Here is a 22085-nt window from a genome sequence, read left to right on the forward strand (position 1 = left end):
TTTTTAACAGGGCCTGTTGTGATAGGACAAAGGGTGATGGTTTTAAGCTAAAAGAGGGAGGCTAAAACTCAATAGAAGGACCAAATGTTTTACCCAGGGGGTGGTGAAACACTGGACCAGGCTGCCCAGGGAGATGGTAGATGCCTCATCCCCAAAAACATTCAAGGTGAGGTTGGAGAGGGCTCTGAGCAACCTGCCCTAGTGAAAGATTTTCCCTGCTCACTGCAGGAGATGTTGGAGCAGATGACCTCTAAAGGTCCCTTCCAAGCCAAACCATGCTGTGGCTCTATGATTCCCAGCAGCAGGGCTGCTCAGGAGGACAAGGGTCCCAAAGCAGGCAGGCCTGCCTCTCAGAGTGGGGCCCCATCCTGCCAGTCCTGCTGCCTTCCCCCTCTGGCCTGTCTGCCATACGAAAGAGTCTGTGACTGAAATCTTAATGCTACCGAGAGGCAGTAATTGGCACCAATTAAATTGCTACATTCATGTTTGAATTGCTTGAACTGGCGAGACACACTGTCTTATTTATACAAAAAATATGTTTGCTTGTGGGTTTGGCTGAACCAGGGCCAGCAGCAGAGGCACCATTTCGAGCCTCTCTCCCTGCAAGTGCCTTCTCTGCTGGCAAACCGGAGGTCACCGCGGCCTCAGCCTTTGCCCAGCAGATGGTGGCAGGACAGGAGCCCCGCTTTCCCTGGGGCCCAGCGCCGCTGGCATTGCAAGAGGGGTCCCCTCCTCTCTCCCTGCAGGCAGCTGCCAAGTTTCCCTCTCCAGCCTGTGAGCTGTTTGGGAGAATATGGTCTGATTCAGGAATTCCTGGTGCGGGGAGAGGACTCGGTGCCCGTTTCAAAGCTGTTCTCAGGGAAGGACAAGGAGTTCTGGCAGCTGCCAGCCCCAGGGCTGGGTCTTGGCTTGGCTTGTCCTCCAGAGGATCTGTGGGGCTTGGGGGGCAGGGGCTGTTTGCAGAGAGGGAATATGAGGAGGTGAAGAGAGGGGATGGGCTTTACTTCATGACTGAGAGCAGAGGAGCTGCTGGAGGTGAAGAGAGGGGATGGGTTTTGCTTCATGACTGAGGGGAGAGGAACTGCTGGAGGTTATAATGACCCTGCATACAGCATGGCAATCCCAGCTCACAGAGCACAGAGAAAGAGGCTATCCCAGGGAGGGACATCCCTTGTGCAACCTGCAGATGCACAGTGATGGCTCTCTGCACACCCTGCTCCAGAAAGCCTCATTGCTGACCCCAGGTCCTACTGTCATATGGAGCTGGGGACCAGACCCTCACCTTGTGTGATTGTCTGCTTAGGGTCTGACCTCACCTTGCCAGTGGGCAGGAGGGGAGGCACAGGATAAGGGGGGCTGCCACAGGACTGATGTTTGTCTGTCTCTGCAGTCCTGGTGCTGGGTGCCACCACAATGGTCTTCCTGCCCCAGGGATGAGCGTACAGATGAGAGGGCAGGATCAGCACCTGGCACCAAAAGCTGCCCCAGCAGCTACATACTGCTCCCTCTCAGGAGCCCAGAGGAGGCAGGGCCAAATCAAACACAGCACCCCTGCGAAACCAGCCTCTGCCTTTTGCAACTCGCCACTACTTGGCCCCACCCTCTCCTAGCCTGGCCTCGGTGCCAGGCTCCTCTCCAGGCACTGCGAAGGGTGCCCTGACCACAGAGCTGGTGAGTGCCTAATCCTGGCCACGAGAGCCTAACCCCCCAGAACCAAGCGATTAAGCTCGGGTCCCTGCAGGCGGCCAGGGAGAGCCGAAGCATCCAGGCAGATTATCCTCACCCCGGCAGATCTGCGTCCCAGGGACTTTTGCAGAGGAGGATCGGGTTGCTCATCCTTCAGTGGGACGTGGGGCTGGTGTGAACACAACACTCACTGCTCCTGGGGCTTTCCAAAGCCTCTGTATCCTATTAGGGCTCCTCCTTCCTCCCTTGCCCTCCCCTCACTGATGAGAAGGGGTTAGTTAGAGCCAGCTGGGACCTTTAGCTCCAGCCCTGACCCCGGCAGAGCAGCCACCCTTGAGAAGCGATCACGAGCAGATAATGGAGATGCTGATGTGCTGGGGACTGGTTTATTCCTCGTGTGCTCTTCAGCAGAGAGCTTCCCTTGAATCACTGCAGGAAGGTAGACATGGCTGTCTGGAGCTCATGGCATGAGAACAAGGAAAGCCCTGGAGAGGCCAGGGAGTGGGACAAGCGGCCAGGATGGTCTCAGACCCTCGGTTCCACATTCTCTGTTTCCCTTCTCCACACTGTCAGCACTGGGAAGAAACAATGGGTGAGCAGATGGGCTCTGCTCAGAGATACAAGCCTCACCAGGCCCACATGCCTGGCAGCTGGCACTCCCAAATATGCCAGTTTAGGAGTGGAAGGTCCAGAGAGCTCTTTGAGTCACTGCTGCTGGCCAGCCCCAGGGTTTTTCTGCCTATTTGGAGGGGTCAGCAGTGAAGCAATACAAGGAGCTGCATGGGTCCTGGGCCATGATTTGGGTGCCCTGCAGCCACGCTCATAACTCACATTGCTGACATGCTTGAGCAGCAGTGTGGTGTGCTCCCCTGACAAGGTCTTTGCTGCCAGGGGTTATGGAGAAATCAGGGGACAGTCACGGGCAGCCCCAGCTGGGCTCTTCAGAGCATCCTTTAGAGCTTCCTGCTGGAGAAGAGCACTGGGAAAGGATGAAACGCTCCCAAGGGGCATATTTGTGCCTCCCCTGGAGGTTATTGCACTGTGAGGGATGAGCCCCACAGCTGGAGAGAGCCCTGCTCCCCACACCCAGCGGGAGCATCCCCACTCATACACGACACCGAACTTCAGGGCTGTGTTCTGAAACTCTGGCCAGCCCCCAACAATACCACCACAGACTAGTCCTGGCACCACCATAGCTCAGTCCCAGCACCCCCATGGACCAGCTTCAGCATCACCACGGCCCTGGCACCCAATGGCTGCCCTAGGGAAACTGAAGAAGCCAGGATTTGGCCAGGGCAAGGAGCAGGGTACGCAGCAAGGCAAAGCCAGGCATCGCATCAACCTTGCCCGGCCGGGGGCAGCCGTTCCTCCCCACGCTGCCATCCCTTCTTCCCCAGTGCCAGGTGAGCCTCGGTGCTTACCCAGGGCTTTCCCACAGCCCGGGCCAAGCTCGCAGGCTGCGGGGAGCAGCTCCACGCGTGCCGGAGCGCAGCCTTTCCTCCGGCAGGGGCAGGAGGGAGCATGCGCAGCCCGAAAGGCCACGGATGCCGCGGCGCGGGGCTGGGGGATTATTTATAACGCTGGCGCCTCGCCAAACAGATGTTTCGCTTTATTCTGAACTCGCACTAAATAGGTCACTCGTTTCCTCCGTCTCCCAGGGGCTTACAGCGGAGGGGAAAAGCGGGGGTTTAGGGGTGAGAGAGCAGGGCTCGCCACGGTCCCACGTCCCCCTGTGCCAGCTCCTGACGGCAGTGCGCCGTGGAGAAACCCGTGGCTGGGGGTCCCTTGGCTGGGGGTCCCGTGGCTGGGGGTCCCTTGGCTGGGGGTCCCTTGGCTGGGGGTCCCGTGGGCGGACGCCGCAGCCCTGCGCAGAGGGAGGATAAGCCGCAGCTGGAAGGGGGCTGCGCGGGGCTCACCACACCGCCCCCCTCCTCACATGCCTGACCCCAGGGCTGCTGAATCATGCTGCTGGGGCTCGGTGTGGACTCGTCATGCTTCCCAGCAGCCTCCCTCCTGCTTTGGAGTCACGGTCCTCGGTCTTTGCTTTCTGACAGATGCTGTCAAAGCCCGCAGTTGGCTGTGGCAGGTTGGCCCAGGGGAGGCTGGCTGTGCTGCCTCACGTCCTGCTGTCAGACCAGTGCCCTCATGAGCAGACAACCACCTCCTCCAGGTGCCACCAAAGCTGGAGACCAGGATCTGGAGTTCTGGGCAGGGGGCTCTGGTCGTGTCAACTCCATTGTGCAGCAGAGAGGCAGGAGAGATGTCCCCACCTGTGGGCATGGTGGTCCTGAGCTCCTACCGGCCTGGAGGTGGCACCTCCCCCCGTTTTGACCATCTCCCAGAGAAGCTGGTCCACACCAGGGCTGTGGCTTTAGTCACGTCATCACAGGGCGAGGAGCTCTGGCAAGATGACTCAGAGCATTTGGGGATTCGTGACGCTGCCTGTGAGAGAGAGCTTGTGAAACCTCCCCCCCAAACTCTGACACGCTGCAGACTGGCATCCAGGGTGCTCAGCCTCCCTTGGTCTCACCAGCACCTGGGTAAAGCTTCAGGACCCTCTCAGTGCTAGCAGGCAGCTGGGCGAGGCAGGTTTGTGCAGGGATAGCTGCTGGAGCCTGGGGACTCCCCCAGCCCTCAGCCCGGTTTCGGATTTCCTACCTCTGCGTTTTATCAGCGGCTGTTTGTGGGCCCGGGGACGACAGGCTCGGCATGTGTGTGCCCTGCCTAATTCTAGCCATGTGCTGGGAAAAAAAAGGCAAAGGGCTCTGTGATGATAATCTGGCCTGTGAGTAAACACGGTGTCATGGGAGCCGAGGGACCCCAGAGGAGAGATGTTGCAACTCCGGATGGTTCCAGCCAAGGGAAAAGAAGAAGAAGAAAAAACACCCAACAAAAACCAAGCCTCTCAGTTTTATTTAGATTAAAGGGTGGGAAAGAAGCAGTTGCAGAGGCTGGGGGGAGGGTGGCAGAGGAAAACAAGGCAAGCCAAGGAGTTTCACTGCCGGACAAGCAAGGCTTGGGTTTCGGAGGTTGCCAGCCTTTGGCTGGGGAGCTGTTTGCTTTCAAAAGCAGGGGACGGTGCCCCCCAAGCAGGAGAAGCCTGGCTGACTGCAAGTGGCCTCCCTGGTTGTGAGCAGCACTGATCCTGGGATCCACACAGGGCTTTTTCAATGGGCACCCATGAGCTCGCTTAATGACTCAGATGCACTTAGACAAAGAAGAAATAAAGTATATTTTACTTCCCACTAATTTGCTCCAGATGTCCCTGGCCTGCCTGGCAGGCCAGAGGGGGACAGCAAGCCTTGTGGGAGTGCCTGGAAGAGCAGCCCCAGCAAGACAAGGGACTAGAAATAGAAAGCAAGAGAAAGGACCAGCAGCTGTGTGAGCGGCCTGGCTTCACTTCTCTGCTCCTTCCTTCACTGCCATTGTGCTGCTGCCAGCCCAGATGCCTTTGTGGGATGGGCCAGCGGGCAGCACCTCTGCCCAGCATCACCAGAGCAGGAAGGCTTGGGCAAAGGGAGCATGGTTTGGGACAATGGATGCAGGAATTGCCCTTGGAAATGCAAATGGCATTTGATTGGAGGGGGCTGTGTGCCCTGATTTCCAGCAGGCAGCACTTCCACTGCTGTTGACTGATGGTCTGTGGGGACAAGAACTCCTTCTAAGGTGGCTGTCAAGCAGCCATGGCTGCTGTCCCCGTCCCCAGCACATTGAGCCATGCCCTTCCCTGTGCACCAGCTTTGCAAGCTGGGGGTGCTTGCAGGATCCCACAGCTCTGGGGGTGCTTGAAGGACCCCCATATTAGTTCTCCACAGCTTATGGAAGAGTAGTGAGACATGTGGTCTGGGCATGCTGGGGAGGGGGCAGTGAATCAGGAGGGTCTGCTTGGTGTGGATTCCTGTCTATGTAGATCTCCCATGGTTTAAGGCAGGGCTAGAAATGGCACCATACCACATGATCCATGCTTAGGGATGGGCAGTGCCACATGCTGCTTGTGCCAGCAGTGGCTGCCATGCATGCTGAGATGCTCTGCCATGAGCACTGCACTGTACCCATACTGGGAGCACAAGTGCAGAGGAAAGGAGGCTCAGAAGTGTGGCAGAGCATGTCAAGCAAAGTCAAAGGAAATTCTTGCCTTGTTACCCAAGACTAGTCAAGACTGAGCCCACACAACATATTTAGGGCATTAGCAAAGGCATTTATGGCTTACTGGTGTCCTTAAATGAGAGGTAGGTCTGGAGTGGCTGAACAGTGATAAGGCAGCAAGGCTTGGTGATGCTTGAGCTCTTTAACAAGGCACTGCAAGGTGGGGAGCAGTGGCAGAGATGGCTGAAGGGATGGTCCTCCCTAGATAAAGCTGGGACCATTCCCAGCAGAGGCTGGATGTGCTCTTCCTTGCACCCAAACCCCTGGGCGTAGCCCTGCTCCCACTGCAAAAATTCCTCAGCCACAGAGACATCAGGCCCCAGCCCTTGCTTGCAGCAGCGAGCAGGGGAGTGGAAGAGGAGGTGGAGGAGAAAGCTCAGCTGTCCACAGACTAGTGAAGCAGGAGAAATAGGGCTGAGCTGCTCTGGAGAAGCTGCAAGGTTCTGAGATGGGGAATCATGACACTTGATTCCCAGTCCTGGCACAGCCACGGTCCTGCTGCATGGGCTTGGCCATGCCATGGGACGTCTCTGCTCTCTCCCTCTGGCCTGTGTCCTGTCTGTGACTGCTCCGTGGGCCACCAGAGCCTGAACGCCCTCTGTGCAGCACCACTGCCACTGATGGATGTTGTGATGTCCCCATTTATCCCATGCACCATGCTGCAGAAACACAAGACTAGAGATGCTCAGACAGGCTTCGGGCAGTGCCTGGCCCCAGCCAGCTATAGGATACTTTCCTTTCACCAGCATGGCACTGGGCTGGGAAATGTGACGGCCCCGGAGCCGGCTCAGCTCTCCCCATCCCCATCCTGCCAGCAAACATCGCTCGCTCGCTGCTCTTGGCGGCCGGAGGAGGAGGAGCGGCCACTGGTGCATTCCTGCGGCCACGCGTCCAGCGCGCGGGCCAGGCTGCCGTGATTGCAGAGGGGAGATAAGGACAGATAATGTGTCGCTGGGCAGGGGCAGTCACCCCTATCCCTGTCTTGCTTGGACTCCAAACCCACCCAGACATCCAGGGTCCCGCGGTGCCCAGCTCGCAGCAGCGCGGAGGCCAGCGGAGCCGCCTGGGCCGAGCCGTCGGGAGCCGTCGGGAGCCGTCCTCCCCCGCGGCGCTCAGCAAAGCCCCGGCACGGCCCCAGGGACCTGAGCCCCCCGGAGAGCACAGCCAGCCCCACCAGTGTGTGCGGCTGAGTGTGGGCGCGGGGCTGCACCACCCAGCCAGCCTGGCTTCCCTGCGAGCCAGCTGACCTCCTGTCTCCTCTCCCAGCCAAATTCTTCTTTTAGAATAATAAACAGAGCGGCTCGAGAGAAAAGCTCCCTGCCCTGCCGGGCCAGGGACAGACTGCCCTCGCATCGTGGTGATGGAGAGGGGCAGAGTCTGTACCCGTGCTGACGGGGAGGAGAGTATGGTGAGGGGTGGAATGCAGGGATGGAGAGCTGGGACTTCACCTCCACAGCTTCAAGGTAGGAAGCCGCTGCGGAACTGCAGGGCTGGGCAAAGGTTGCAGGGTGCGGCACTGCTGCAGGACCTCCCTGGCCTCCAAGCATTCGCCCGGAGGAGTGGAGGCAAATGGTCCCGCGGCTTGAAAATGCTCAGGTCCTGGCTTGTGGGAAGCATGTGGGTTTGTGGCACCCTGCTAACCCATAGGGCTGGGAGGATCTTCCACAGCTGAGCATCTTCTAGGGCCTGTGTTTGGGTCCCTGAGTGGGTTAACGTCTGGGCACCTGCTTTCAGGTCACTGAGTGGGGCTGCACCCACCTCAGCGGCACTCATAGCATGCATTTTACTGCTCTGCTGAGAACAAAAGCTGAGGCTGAGGAGGGAAACAACAAGTGTTCTCAAGGCTGGCAGCGAGCTGGGCACATTTGCATCCCTTGTGAAATGGCTGTGTGCACCCTCATGTGCAAGCACACGTGTCCTTGTGATGGGGGAGAGAGGTTTGTCCTTGTGATGGGGGAGAGAGGTTTGTCCTTCTGCTAGCCAGGCTCTGGACACATCCCCCAGAACAGGCAGACCTCAATATCTCTGAGCATGCCTCTCACCCAGCCAGAGCAGACAAACAAGGGAGAGGTCACCACTCTCTGCAAGACATTGCCACCCTCCCACTCTGCATGGGAAGCATCTCCAAGAGAAATGCCTCTGCAAAACCAGCAGCTTTATTAAATCCAGTTATGAACGCAGGGGAGGCAGCTGGAAGTGGGAGGAGGAGGCTGCAGGGCTCTCACTGGTCGCTGGAGCAACACCCATGCAAGCTCAGCACCCACAGACTGGCTCCCTGGCTCCAGCAGAGCAGCGGTTTGCCCCATCAGTGATCCTGCAGAGATCACTGGTGAAGGGAGGGACCTGTCTTGTGTGGGTAGAGGAATTCAAGGTCTTGCCTGTAACAGGACTAACAGTGGCAGTCATGAAGCTGGGCAGGCAGCTAAAAGCTGAGCATGAGCTTGGGGAGACCTTAACTGCTGTCAAGCAGGTTGTTTTGGTATTTCTTTCTTTGAGGGTTGGTGGCAAAAAGAGCCTGGCTTGCATGCAGGCACAGAGAGGTGAAAGGAGAGGATCTCAGTGGTCCTTACAACCTTGAACGTTGAATAATGCATGAATCACACACCTCTGTAAAGGAGACTTGGGAAACAAAGCTAATTGTTCTCATGGCAGTGCCTGGAGGAGGGGAGGGGAGCAGCGGGATTAGGTGGTCCATCCTTCTCTCTCCTGCAGGTTGGTGCTCTCTGAGGGGGGGTCAGTGAGGTCACATTCATTTACAGCCTGAATTTCACCTCGGCCCTTTCATCCTACCCACCCCCAGCTCTTCCCTGCAAGTGCTCTCATCCCCTCTGGCAAATGCAAAAGAGAGAAGGAGGGTGGGAGGGGGTTTGTGGAAAGGGGAGAGGGAAGCTGCTGAATAAGCTGGAGACCTGGAAGGATTGGCTGGTAGATCAGACTTTTGTTGAGCCAAAGCAAGAGAATAATAAAAACATCTGACAAGCACTCGTCATTTGCAAACCATTTCCTCCCTAACATCGAGCAGAGCAGGAGGCCACGCCGGGGCCGAGAGACAGTGCCTGGGGCCAGGTCAGCAAGTCCGGATTGCCACTCACCATCCTCATGCCTGGTGAGCGGCTCCCCGGAGCACCGTGCCAGCACCACAGGGGCTTCTCCTCAGGGTCTGCCCTGCCAGCAGGTTCAAAGTGCCTCTGGCACCGGGGGAGGGAAGGTGGCTCGGTAGCAGAGGAGGAGCTGTTGAAGTTCAGCTCCACAAAGAAGCATCCCCAAGCTCAGGATGAGGACTTTATTTCCCCCCCAGCCTCACCCAGGAGCAGAGGAAGCCTTTTCTCCTCACTCTTCCCCTTGTTAGCATCTTCCATTTGGCTTTCCCAAAATACTCTTCCCCATCCCTGTCTGTCCCTCTCGTGGACAATGGACCCCACTGCTCTCAGGGAGCTCTGCTTTGCACTAGGAAGGACTCAAAGCCCTCTGTTTAACAGATTTATTGAGAAATGGTGATCAAAGGGATTTTATATTCTTTTTTAACTAAAAAGTCTTCTTAAATATTCCCTCCAAACAGATAATTTCAAAGTTAAATACAGGAAACTCCATTTTTTTTTTGGTGGGGTTTCTTTGGATGCCATGGAAGGAGCAGAAAATGTGGGAGGATTGGAGGGGGGATCTGTTGTCTAGCAAGTTTTATCTCCCTGGGTCTGAGGGAAGCAAAAACTAAGCAAAAAAAAAAAGGCAAGCAGCAGAGCAGAGGGAGGGAGAGGGGCCGGGCTCTGCAGCAGGGGGGGAGAGGCATTTCCAGCAGGGATGAGCAAGAGTTGACACAACTGCTGGAGCCTCCAGCTAAATCCCTGTTTACCAGCAGGAGAGGCCTTAGAAACAGCTCCTGCTGCAGAGCCAGCATGAGGAGAAACCAACCACCCCACCAGGAGGGAAAGGCTGGGAAGGGAAAGCAGAGAGGAGGTTTCTGAAGTAGAGACGGGAGTCCAGGGCTTGGGGACCCCCCACCCCAGCCCAGGGCAGCCAAGGGACCCCTCCTCCACTGACAGCACTGTGTTCATCCTACTTTGTTCCTGGCAGGATTTGGCCCTCGATCCACGGAATCCACCATGCTGCAACTCTCTTTGAAGACATCTCTCTGGCTCCTCATCCTCACCAGTGAGTGCTTTGGCTGGGGAGGTGTATGCAGGATTGGGTGCTGCATGGGGATGCAATGCTGTGGGGAGGCCCCAGGGGTGCACATCTGTCCCTCCTAATGACTCTGGCTTACAGGCTTGTGCCAACCCAAAGACACTGGGCAGCACTGGGTGGCACCGAGGGTGCAGTTACCTTGCAGAAAGGTTGGATGGGGGCAGACATAAAGCATAAAGGGAGAGGTTGTCCACCCAGCATTGCCACAGGCAACATGACCAGATTGGGACATTGCCAAACCCTGTGATGTCTTATTTCCTCTCCTGTGTGAGGAGGTACAGGGCATGGAGGGTGACCCAGCAAGGTCTAGGTCACTTCTGAGGAGAGGTTGTTTTGTCAGTGATGGCTACACCAAGGAGGACAATCCCAGGAAGGTTATTTCCCAGTGTCAGGGCTGACACTACACTGGCATGAGGCTGTGCTCCAATGTGCTTCACCTTGGACTTCAGAGGACTCCCATTTGGTTTCGCCTCCCTCCTCTCCCAGGTCTGCTGCAAGGAACGTCTGGGGGCAGCGGGCTGCGCGTAGAACCTGGAGACACTGAGCTCGTCCTCGACCTTCACAGCAGCTTCTCCCTCTTGTGCTATGGGGACAGGGAGCTGGTCTGGGAACGGGAGGGTCAGTCCCTGGCTGCCTCACTGGAGAAGAGGGACGGTGTCTTCATCAGCAACCTCACCCTCAGCAACGTGACGGGCCGGCAGACGGGCGAGTACGCCTGCACCTACAGCCCCCAGCAGGCTGCAGAGCCCCTCGAGAGGAAAGCTCTCTACATCTACGTCCCAGGTAGGGCACAGCATGGCCTTGCCTGTGCCTTTGCATGGATTTTAGCTACCAGGAGGAAGAGGGCTTTGAATGAGCATTCTCCCTCCAAGCACGTAGCCTCCCAAAATCCTTCCTCCCGTGTAGGGAGCCCTCTTGGCAGGTCATCAGACTCTGGCATGCTCCTTGGCTGCCAGGTCATGGAGAGGCCTGTGTGGGGTGTGTTGGGACAAGTGGTGGGGGAGGCAGCGGTGTTAGGTGGCACTGTTTGGGTCTCTCTTACTCTCCCAGGAGAGCTTTGGTGAGACCAAAACACAGCAGCTCTACTTTGCCCTACGGAGAAAAGGGAGAAGCATCCCCTGAGTCTAGAGACAGAGCCCTGTGCTGGAGCAGTGCTGGAGGAGCACCGAGCAGCCCTCCAAGCAGCTCTCTGTAATTAGTGTTCCTGCTCTCCCACAGATCCCTCCCTAGTCTTCCTCCCCACAATCACCTCTGAAGAGCTCTTCATCTTCATCACGGGCTACACGGAGGCCACCATCCCATGCCGGGTGACCAACCCACAGATGCAGGTGACCCTCTATGAGAAGAAGGTGGAAAACCCTATCCCAGCTGCTTATGACCCACAGCAGGGATTCAAAGGCTTCTTTGAGGACAAGACCTACTTCTGCCGGGCAATTGTGGATGACCAGGAGGTGGATTCAGACACTTTCTACGTCTACAGGATCCAGGGTGAGCTGTCTTTGACCTAGCATGCCTGTGCATGTCCTGTGGCTGTTTCTTCAGTCCAGTGGCAGGGAACAGCAAAGCTTTGACCTCCAATTTGGAGGCTGAATGAATGTGGGAAATCTTAAATGAGTTGTCATGTGGTGGGTGGAAATTTCCCTCCCCCTCCCCAACATTAAATTGCCAGGCCAGCCTGGTTTGGGACCCAAGTGAAGCTGTATTTACAAGCAAAACTACAATCTACAACGAAATGCAAGGGATATGTACCAAATATAGAGTACTTACAGGTAATAAACAGCACAAGAACCCCCCCTGGCCAAAAACCAGGGCAGCTAATAGCTTTTTCACTCCCTGCCCACCCCCATCCTGGTCACAAAGGGACAAGTGAAAGAGCAGAGAGTGGTTAGAACTTAGCCAAAACAATGCAGCCAAGGTCAAGCAGAAGCCAGCACAGCACAAAGTTAGTATCTCCCAGAGCAAAGAAGCCAAAACAGAGAAAGATTGTTTACCAAGCTCATTCTTATGATAGATATCTGAATAGAATAGAATAGAATAGAATAGAATAGAATAGAATAGAATAGAATAGAATAGAATAGAATAGAATAGAATAGAATAGAATAGAATAAGTAGAATAGACTAGACTAGAATAGACTAGACTAGAATAGAATAGAATAGAATAGAATAGAATAGAGTAGAGTAGAATAGAATAGAAGTAGAATAGAATAGAATAGAATAGAATAGAATAGAATAGAATAGAATAGAATAGAATAGAATAGAATAGAATAGAAGGTTAGAAAAGACCTTTGAGATCACCAAGCCCAACCTATCACCCAACACCATCTAATCAACTAAACCATGGCACCAAGTGCCTCATCCAGTCTCCTCTTAAACACCTCCACTGATGATGACTTCACCACCTCCCTGGGCAGCACATCCCAATGGCCAGTCTCTCTTTCTGGGAAGAACTTCTTCCTAACATCCAGCCTAAACCTCCCCTGGCACAGCTTGAGACTGTGTCCTCTTGTTCTGGTGCTGGTTGCCTGGGAGAAGAAACCAACCCTCACCTGACTACAACCTCCCTTCAGGTAGCTGTAGAGAGCAAGAAGGTCTCTCCTGAGCCTCCTCCTCTCCAGGCTGAGCAACCCCAGCTCCCTCAGCCTCTCCAGTGGGGCTGTTTAGAGCTGTCATTGTTTTCCTTTTAACACCCAGTGGTGATTTATTTCCATTTCACTACTCTCTGTTCAAGATCTGTGGAAAATGTTTAAGGCACAGCCTACAACTCCCACAGCGTAGTCCTGTCCCCATTGGAGAATGTGTGCTACCAAAGCATCAGCTCCATCCCTCAGAGGAGAGACTTTCCAGTGGACCAGGATCCATGGGATTGGTGCCCACTCCTCCCTATCTTCACTATTCTCTCCCCTCTTCCCCAGTCTCATCTGTGAACGTCTCCATCAGCGCAGTGCAGACCATAGTGCGCCAGGGAGAGAACATCACCTTGATGTGCACCGTGAGCGGCAACGAGCTGGTCAACTTCAACTGGGATTACCCCCGCAAGCAGGTGAGTGCTCCAGCTCCTCAGGCTCCAGCCAGCAGCTCCAGCCTTTCCCTACGTGTCTCAGGTCAGCAGTATTCCAGATGAAGCTTCATAGGATGCTTCAAACCACAGCAGAAGCTGTAGGATGCTACTGCTGCCTAGGGGAGGCAGCCTCCTAGGGGAGGCTTGATGGGGAGATGCTTGCACTGAGGATGACTGAGGCCTCTGATGGATGTTTCCTGCCCCTCTGCAGCCAGACTGGGGTCCTCTACCTGCTTCTCCTCCTTCCCTGTGAGCCTGGCTTTGGAGCTCCAATGGCAGAACCTGCTCTTGACTTCTCAGACCCTATCCCCTGTCCTCCTTGTGCAGGCAGGGAAGACTGTGGAGCCGGTGACCGACTTCCTGCCTGGATCCACCCACGAGATCCGCTCCATCCTCATCATCCAGAACGCAGAGCTGGAGGACAGTGGCACCTATGTCTGCAATGTCTCTGAGGGCTACCACGAGAAAACAGACCGGAAGGACATCACAGTCCACGTGATTGGTGCGTTGCTGCCCGTGCCCTCAGAGCCAGCAAACCACACGCGTGTCCAGGCAGGACGCCCAAGGGGGACACCCTCTTCACTCTGCACAGCCTGCAGCTCTCTCCCCTTCTTGCCTCTGCCCTGAGTAACCATGGCAAAAAGCCATCCCTCACCCCATGTCACCCTTACCCACTTCTTGGCATCAAAACATCCCAAATCTCCCACCCTGAGAGTGTGGGTGAGAGCTGCTCTGCGCTGTGCAGTGCCAAGGTGATGTGAGCTCTGCACCTGCACTCCCCAAGCCCGAAGCCTTGAGGGATAGATCTAGAGCTGCCCACCACTTTCTGGTGTTCAGAGTGTTTCATTCCAGATCCATGCTTGTCCAAAGAGCTGCAGAAGGGGTTGTTTCTCCCTCTGACCCCCCCTCTTCCTCCTGCCCCCTCTCAGAGCATGGCTTTGTGCGCTTCCACACCAACCTGCCCAGCACAGTGTACGCTGAGGTGCACAAGAGCCACACCATCCAGGTGGAGGTGGAGGCATACCCACAACCCAGCATTGTGTGGCTGAAGAACAACAAGACTCTGACCATGGAGAGCAGCAGTGAGTTCACCATCACCAGCAGGAACCTGTCTGAAACTAGGTGAGACGCCTTCATTCCTCACAGGGGTGCAGGGAGGGAATAGTTCACAAAGCAAACTCCAGGTTGGACATGGCTGGTGGCTGAATGCCTTCCCATGAGCTGATTTTGAGCATGCCTCAGCTGGGTGGGAGCTGGTTGCCTCTGAGCACTCTCAGAGGCACTCTGGGACTGTGTCTCCTCCAGGTACCAAACAGCTCTGGTGCTGGTGCGGGTGAAGCAGGAAGAAGGAGGATTTTACACCATCCGAGCTTCCAACGAGGATGATGAGCAGGAGCTCTCTTTCCACCTGCAGATAAATGGTGAGAGTGGGCATGAAGATATGGGGCTGGGGAGGCAATCTCAGGGGGTGGCTCCATCCTTTGTTGCAGGACACTCAATCTGGAGACCTTACTCCTCTGGCTACAGCTCCAGAGTGATTTCAGGTAAAGGAAGAGCGTTCAAACAAGGACCATTTGATCTCTCACACTTGGTCCCAGAGCAAGGGTGGCAGTGCTGGTCACCCTGGTCACAGTGCTCAGACACCAGCAGCCTGTCCTTCATGCCCTACTCCAAAGTAGCAGATCTGAAGATCATTGTGCAGCTCTTCTTCCCAGGACTTTCCCTGGTGCTCTCCAAGCAAGCTGGATGGGTGCAGGTCACCTACATAACTCCCTCAAACTTTTCTCTGTTGGCTGTTAGCTTTCAAAAACACAACTGATGTGATCACAGAATCCCAGAGCATCAGGGGTTGGAAGGCACCTCAAAAGGTCATCCAGTCCAACTTCCCTGCTGGTGCAGGGTCACCTAGAGTAGGTCACACGTGTCCAGGTGGGTTTTGAATGTCTCCAGAGGACTCCACAACCTGGGCAGCCTGGTCCAGTGTTTTGTCACCCTCAGAGTGAAAAAGTTTTCCCTTGTGTTGACATGAGACCTTCTAGGGTTGGACTAGATGATCTTTCAAGGTCCCTTCCAACCCCTAATATTCTGTGATTCTGTAATTGTTCCTTGTCCTATCCTTGAGCATCCCTGAGCAGAGCCTGGCTCCATCCTCCTGCCCTTCACATACATGCAAACGTTAATGAGGTCACCTCTCAGTCTCCTTCTTGCCAAGATAAAGAGACTCAGCTCCCTCAGCCTGGCCTCATAAGGGAGATGTGAGGAGTCCTACCTCACCATCTCCTCACCCCAAAGCCATGGTAGGGTGGAACCCCATTCTCTCTTCCATCCTGCTGCTAGAAAGGGAGACTCATTCCCACCACTGCCTCTCGGTTTCAGTGCCAGCCAAAGTGGTGGATCTCAAGGAGAACAGCAGTGCCAGCAGCGGGGAGCAGGCAGTGACATGCTCTGCTGAAGGCATGCCCCAGCCAGAGATCAGCTGGTCTGCCTGCAGTGACATCAAAGGGTGAGTGGAGTGATGGAGTCCATGGGAACGCCTGGGCCCTTCCATTAACCTTATGAGCAGCCACTGAAGGAGCTGGGGCTGTTTAGTTTGGAAAAGAGGAGGCTGAGGGCAGACCTCATCACTCTCTGCAACCACCTGAAAGGAGGCTGTGGAGAGGCTGGTGCTGGGCTCTTCTCACAGCGCTACAACAAGAGGCAATGGCCTCGAGCTGTGACTGGGTAGGGTTAGACTGGACAGCAGGAAGAAAAACTTCACAGCAAGAGTGGTCAGGCAGTGGAATGTGCTGCCCAGGGAGGGGGCTGAGTCACCAACCCCGGAAGAGTTTGAATGTGGTGCGTGGGGATATGGTTTAGGGGTGAACTTTGCAGAGGAGGGTTGTGGGTTGGACTTGGTGATCCTGAGGGTCTTTTCCATCCTGAACGTGCCTGTGACTCTGTGATTAATGAGCTACGATTTTGTTGCTTGCTGAGCACCCCGTGGTGGTGCCTGGTCTCAGCTGCCCCTCGGCTTTCCTTGCCCTCCCCGGGAGCAGGTGCAGCAGCGAGGGGCAGCCCAGGCGGCTGCTGGGGAACGAGTCTGCGGAGATCGGGCTGCAGACCAACGCCTCCTACCACGCCGAGCTGCAGCTGTACCGAGTCAGAAGCACCCTGCAGCTGCACGGCCTGGACCAGCCCCTGCTCCTCAGGTGCTCCGTGCACAACGCCCTGGGCAGCAGCTCGCAGGACATCACGCTGGTCCCGCACGGTGAGCGCCGAGGGAAGGGTTTGAGCCGCTGGCAGGCAGCCAGGCTTCCCTCTCCGTGTCTCCAGTCTGAAGGGGCTGAGAGCCAGGGCAGTCCTCAGAGGTGGGAAACACGAGTATTGCTGCCCCAACAGAAGCTTCCTTTGAGCTGAGTGAAAGAGGCTGCTCCAAGAGGCATCTGGAGTCCTTGTGTCAGGATCCAGTTGAGGATGCCCCTGCTTACCACAGAGCAGGTTGGACTGGATGACCTGTGGAGATCCCTTCCAACTCAGACCTTTCTATGATTGTATCATCACTGGCCATGGACATCTTCTTTCCCCCACTGGCAGGGTGATCCCTCCAGGGAAAAAAGATTTAAAGTGCCTGAGCAGGTCCCTGGTGTCTTGTTATCAGCCCCTGGGTCACTAGATGGTGCCATGGACCTGAACATCCACACGCTGAACATCTCAAATATGAGGGTCTCAGCCCAGGCCCAGAGCTGCCAGCTCCCCACAGGCAAATCAACCCCTCCAGCTCCTTACACCTCCCCATGGTCAAACCACTCCCAGAGCAGCAAGCTTTCAACAGGCTGTAACTACCCAGCACTCTGTTAGCCCTGGGGTGCTGGCTCTGCAAGGGCTGGGCAGGACTGCCCAGGAGGAGAGGACAGGGGCTGACCCCCACCTAAAGGGAGAGCAAGGTAGATGTTTGAGGAGGGAGGCACCTAGCAGGATGGGGACAGTGACTGGAGGAGAAGGGAAGGGCGCAGGGACCCCTCTGCACTGCCTCCCCTCCTTTCCCCAGGGTACTCAGGCCCCTGGTGGAGAGGTGAAGGAGGAGTCTGACTGCTGTCCCTGTTATTGTTGTAGCCTTGCCATTCAAGGTGCTCATCATCTCCGTCATCCTGGCCTTGCTGGTGCTCACTGTCATCTCCCTCATCATCCTGATCGTCCTGTGGCAGAAGGTAAAAGAGGAGAGTGTTCCCAGGCTGCCAGAGTGGTACCCTCATGGCAGGGCTGCTGGGAAGGCCAAAGCTGTGAGCTCCTACTGGCACAGGCTTGCTGGTGTCCCACCTCTGCCAGGGACCATGGGCTTCCAGCAGTCTTTGCACACCCCTGCCATCTGTAGGCTAGGGGGGAAATGAGGCTGCAGGGAGCAGACTCCCTAAAAAAGCCCATCCACATCGTCCTCAAAGCTCATCCACATTGTCCTGACCTCTCAGCCCCTCAGGTCTGTTCTCCCTTTGCTCCCCTCCCCAGAAGCCTCGCTATGAGATCCGCTGGAAGGTGATCGAGTCGGTCAGCTCTGACGGGCACGAGTACATCTACGTGGATCCCATGCAGCTCCCTTATGACTCCAGCTGGGAGGTGCCCAGGGACAAGCTGGTGTTAGGTAAAGGCTCTGCACATCCCACTGGTGGCCCCCCCTGGGGTTCTGGCTGTGTGGAGGTGGTAGGTTTGGGGTCTCCAGAAGAGATCAGCCCAGAAAAGGCACAAAGATCCTGGAGCATATGATGTGGTCCATGGGACAGGGAGACCACTGGGGACCACGGTGGGAGGCCAGCTGCGTGAAACACCAGGATATCCCTGGTGCCCCTTGCCTGCAACTGGCAGCTCCTTCCCTCCCCAGCCAGATGGAAACCAGCCCCAAACATCACAACTCATGACCACCTCCGTGCCCACCAGGATGGCTGCAGCAGGCTGGTGTGGTGTCAGGCAGGGCACTTGCCTTTTCCAAGCTCTCAACCTCACCTCTCCTCAAGGGCTGTCACCAGCTTTGTCTTCTGCCTGCTTCTTTGCAGGCCGCACTCTCGGCTCCGGTGCCTTTGGACGCGTGGTGGAGGCAACGGCTCACGGGCTGAGTCATTCACAGTCCACCATGAAAGTGGCAGTCAAGATGCTCAAGTGTGAGTGGTCTCCACACCATGCCTCTCCTCTGCCCCAAAGCTGTGAGGCCAGACCCTGCCCACGCACTCCCCTCCTTGCCCTGCCGTTTATGTTGGCTCTTCCCAACAGCCACAGCCCGAAGCAGCGAGAAGCAAGCCCTCATGTCCGAGCTGAAGATCATGAGCCACCTGGGACCTCACCTCAACATTGTCAACTTGCTGGGGGCCTGCACCAAAGGAGGTAACTGAACCTCATGTGCCCTTTCTCCTCTCCCTTCTGCCCTGGGCTGGGCTAAGGAGAACTGTCCTCAGTGGGGGTAATTCCTGTTTTCTGGTTCAGAATGATTCACCCTTCCCTTAGGAAAGCCTTGTGAGGCTCCTTCTTTCCTACCTGGTGGAAGCTGAGGAGGCACATTTCTGTTAACCCTGCCCCCACACATACATAAACCACCAAATTCAGTTCTGGGACCCTCAGTTTAAGAAGGATATTGAGACACTTGAACGTGCCCAGAGAAGGGCAATGAGGCTGGGGAGAGGTCTGGAGCACAGCCCTGTGAGGAGAGGCTGAGGGAGCTGGGGTTGCTTAGCCTGGAGCAGAGGAGGCTCAGGGGAGACCTTCTTGCTCTCTACAACTCCCTGAAGGGAGGCTGTAGCCAGGTGGGCGCTGGTCTCTTCTCCCAGGCACCCAGCACCAGAACAAGAAGACACAGTCTCAAGATGTGCCAGGGGAGGTTTAGGCTGGATGTTAGGAAGAAATTCTTCCCAGAAAGAGATTGGCCATTGGAATGTGCTGCCTAGGGAGATGGTGGAGTCCCCAACCCTGGAGGTGTTTAAGAGGGGATTTGATGTGGCACTTGGACCCATGGTTTAGTTAGTCATGAGGTGTTGGGTGCCAGGTTGGACTTGATGATCTCTGAGGTCTTTCCCAACCTTATTGATTCTGTGATTGAGTCTAAATGCCAAACTGATCAGCAGCACGAAGGTGGCTTTGCCCCCTGGCCCTGCTTAGAGCAGCTGTCAGCGGGTCCCGTCCCTGTGTGCTGAAGCTGGCTGCCCCGAGGAGGCAGCTGGGCCGGGGGCAGGTGTGACACGGCTGCTGTGTGCCGCCAGGGCCCATCTACATCATCACGGAGTACTGCCGCTACGGGGACCTGGTGGACTACCTGCACCGCAACAAGCACACCTTCCTGCAGTCCTGTGGGGAGAAGGCTCGCCGGGACATGGAGCTCTATGGCAACACCCCCAAGCAGGACCACGGCCAGAGGTACCTGGAAAGCAGCACTCCCCTCCCTGCTGCCTACCCCATCCTAGCCCCACCTTGAGGCACTGCAATGCAAGAGAGACATCGAGGTGCTGGAGCCAGGGCAGAGGAGGGCAGGGAAGCTGTGAAGGGCCTGGAGAATAAATCTGATGAAGAGCAACTGAAGGAGCTGGGGATGGTTAGTGTGAAACAGAGGAGGCTGAGAGGAGACCTCATCACTCTCTACAATTAAGCTGAAAGGAGGCTGTGGAGAGGTTGGTGCTGGGCTCTTCTCACAGGTGGTTAGTGACAGAACAAGAGGGAAGAGCCTCAAGCTGCACCAGGGGAGGTTTAGACTGGACATCAGGACAAAACAATTCCCAGCAAGAGTGGTCAGGCAGTGGAATGTGCTGCCCAGGCAGGAGGTTTGAGTCAGCCACCCTGGAGCTGTTTAAAGGTGGTTTGGATGTGGTGCTTGGGGCTACGGTTTAGGGGTGAACCTCGTAGAGTAGGGTTGTGGGTTGGACTTGGTGATCCTGAGGGTCTTATCCAGCCTGACCATTGCTGTGGTTCTGTGATGAGGGAGGCTGGTGCTGTGAGGCAGAATGCTTACATTTCCTCCAGTCAGTGAAGTAAACACTGGCCCAGCTCTTAGACAGAGTTGGTTGTTCTGTTCCCTTGTGAGAGCAGCTCAAGTGCCAACCAGCCACCTCCAAAGAGCAGACAGGGAGTTACCAGAGGCAATCTGTATGTCCTGGAGGCTGAACTTGCTAGCACACATGTCAGCTGCTCCATGCCAGCTGGGAAAATCCCTGTCTTTGTTAGCTTCATTGGCATAACCACAGCTACACATCAAGTGCAGAGATGAAGGCTTTCCTGGCATGTCTTGATCCTTGGAGACCTCAGGTTTCAGGGCAGCCTGTGCTGCTGCCAAGCCTAAAGCAGAAGTGCTAGAAGGTGTGCAGTTGCACAAGAGGTGCTACAAGGGCAGGGAAAGGGTCCTTTGTCTGGTTGCCAGCTGTGAGGGACGCAGGCACACCACAGCAAACGCTCCCATGGGAAGTTAGAAAGCAGCATTTCCTTCCAGCACGCCAAAACAACACTGTTCTATTTTAGCACGGTGTTGGGACATCAGCACAGCTGCCCCTGTGCTTTCTGCTTGGAGGCAGCTGAGATCCCACTGAAGTACTGAGTGTAGTCCCCCCAAGCCTCTCAGCTCTGGGCATGCAGCAGGATTCCCATCACTGGCACATGGAAGGCTTCAAGGCTTTACCATGAGGGTAGTGGAACACCGGAACAGGTTGCCCAGGGAGGCAGTTAAGGCTCCATCCCTGGAGATATTCAAGGTGAGGCTCAACGAGGCTCTGAGCAACCTGATCTAGTGGAGGATGCCCCTGCTGACTGCAGGGGGGTTGGATGATGAGCTTTGGGGTCCCTTCCAACCCAGACCCTTCTGTGATTCTAAGATGCTGCTTCCCAGACACTAAGGAGAGAGCTGTTCAAGGGTGCAGATGTTTGCTGCTCCAACCCGGGAAGGTCTAACTGTGGACAGAAGGTTATGTCCTGCTTGCTCTGTTTAGTCTCCTCCAGGCTGGTCCTGGCCAGTCTGAGAATGTGCCCAGCAAGGTGCAAGGTTGTGCCTGCCCAGTCTGGCTTGGGTCTCTCCTGCCCTGTGGGCTCTTGTGAAACTGTGTGGCCCTGACTCCCTTTCTTGCTTTCTCCAGTGCCAAGACAGTGTGCTGAGCCAAGCCTGGTGCTCTGCCAGGCAAGGTGAGCATAAGAAGTTTCAGTGTGCAGGAAGGGACATCTGGAGATGGTGCTGATGTGATCTTGCTGTTTGAAGTTAATGCTGAGGGCACCTCAGGTGTTAGTTGGTGGAAGAAGGTCTCCAGTGCCATTTTGCTTCTCTGCACGCACGATGCCAGGCTCCTTTCCCTGCTCTGTGGCACATTTCAGTGCCAGGCCTGAGGGTTCAGGACTTGCAGTCCCATGAATCATTGCCCTCGTGCCCTGAGTCTCCTCCTCTGCTCTGGACCTGAGCAGCCTCTTTGCTTCCCTTTCCAGCCACCTCTCCTTGTCTGTCGAGAGCGATGGGGGCTACATGGACATGAGCAAGGATGACTCCCTGGATTATGTGCCCATGTCTGACATGAAGGGGGAAGTCAAGTATGCTGACATTGACTCCTCCAACTATGGCACCCCCTACGAGCTGGACAGCTATGCCCCATCAGGTAACTGCCAGTGCTGGATGCCTTTGCTTGCAGAGCTGGGTGCTCCATATTGCAAGGGTCGCCTCTGGGGTGAGGCCGGCAGTGCTGGCAGATGCCCTCACGATGGGAGCGTGCAGCACTCTCCCCTTGTTGCTGGAGGGGGAGCAGTCCCTAGTGAGTCCCTCCACTGGCTGGCAGCCCACGAGTGTGCTGACACCAGCACCCTCCTCTGCTTGCCCTCCAGCTCCTGACAGAACAGACAGGATGACGCTGATCAATGAGTCTCCACTCCTCAGCTACATGGACTTGGTGGGCTTCAGCTTCCAGGTGGCCAACGGGATGGAGTTCCTGGCTTCCAAAAACGTATGTGTGCTGGCTGCTCTGGGGTGCCTGCAGCAGCAGAGGCCAGCAAGGCTCTGCTGTGTCCTGTGGTCAGCTCCCACTTGCTGTCCCTC

General features: G+C 56.0%; 1 protein-coding gene across 1 annotated transcript in view; it reads left to right on the forward strand.

Annotated features, from left to right (window-relative positions):
- Positions 1-22085, forward strand: part of PDGFRB (platelet derived growth factor receptor beta) — a 39331-nt gene that overhangs the window by 5116 nt on the left and 12130 nt on the right. Inside the window, exons 2-17 of the mRNA XM_068162350.1 lie at positions 9904-9981; positions 10501-10797; positions 11233-11502; positions 12927-13054; positions 13400-13574; positions 14002-14194; positions 14378-14493; positions 15449-15575; positions 16108-16319; positions 17165-17259; positions 17555-17687; positions 18097-18201; positions 18311-18421; positions 19291-19444; positions 21485-21651; positions 21875-21993. Coding sequence (XP_068018451.1) covers positions 9933-9981; positions 10501-10797; positions 11233-11502; positions 12927-13054; positions 13400-13574; positions 14002-14194; positions 14378-14493; positions 15449-15575; positions 16108-16319; positions 17165-17259; positions 17555-17687; positions 18097-18201; positions 18311-18421; positions 19291-19444; positions 21485-21651; positions 21875-21993 — 2451 coding nt within the window. The 5' untranslated portion in view covers positions 9904-9932. The remainder of the gene's footprint in view (positions 1-9903; positions 9982-10500; positions 10798-11232; positions 11503-12926; positions 13055-13399; positions 13575-14001; positions 14195-14377; positions 14494-15448; positions 15576-16107; positions 16320-17164; positions 17260-17554; positions 17688-18096; positions 18202-18310; positions 18422-19290; positions 19445-21484; positions 21652-21874; positions 21994-22085) is intronic.

This window comes from Melanerpes formicivorus, unplaced genomic scaffold (assembly GCF_026170545.1).
Source record: "Melanerpes formicivorus ecotype bairdi unplaced genomic scaffold, bMelFor1.0.p_v2 SCAF_2, whole genome shotgun sequence".
In the NCBI taxonomy this organism is placed as follows: domain Eukaryota; kingdom Metazoa; phylum Chordata; class Aves; order Piciformes; family Picidae; genus Melanerpes; species Melanerpes formicivorus.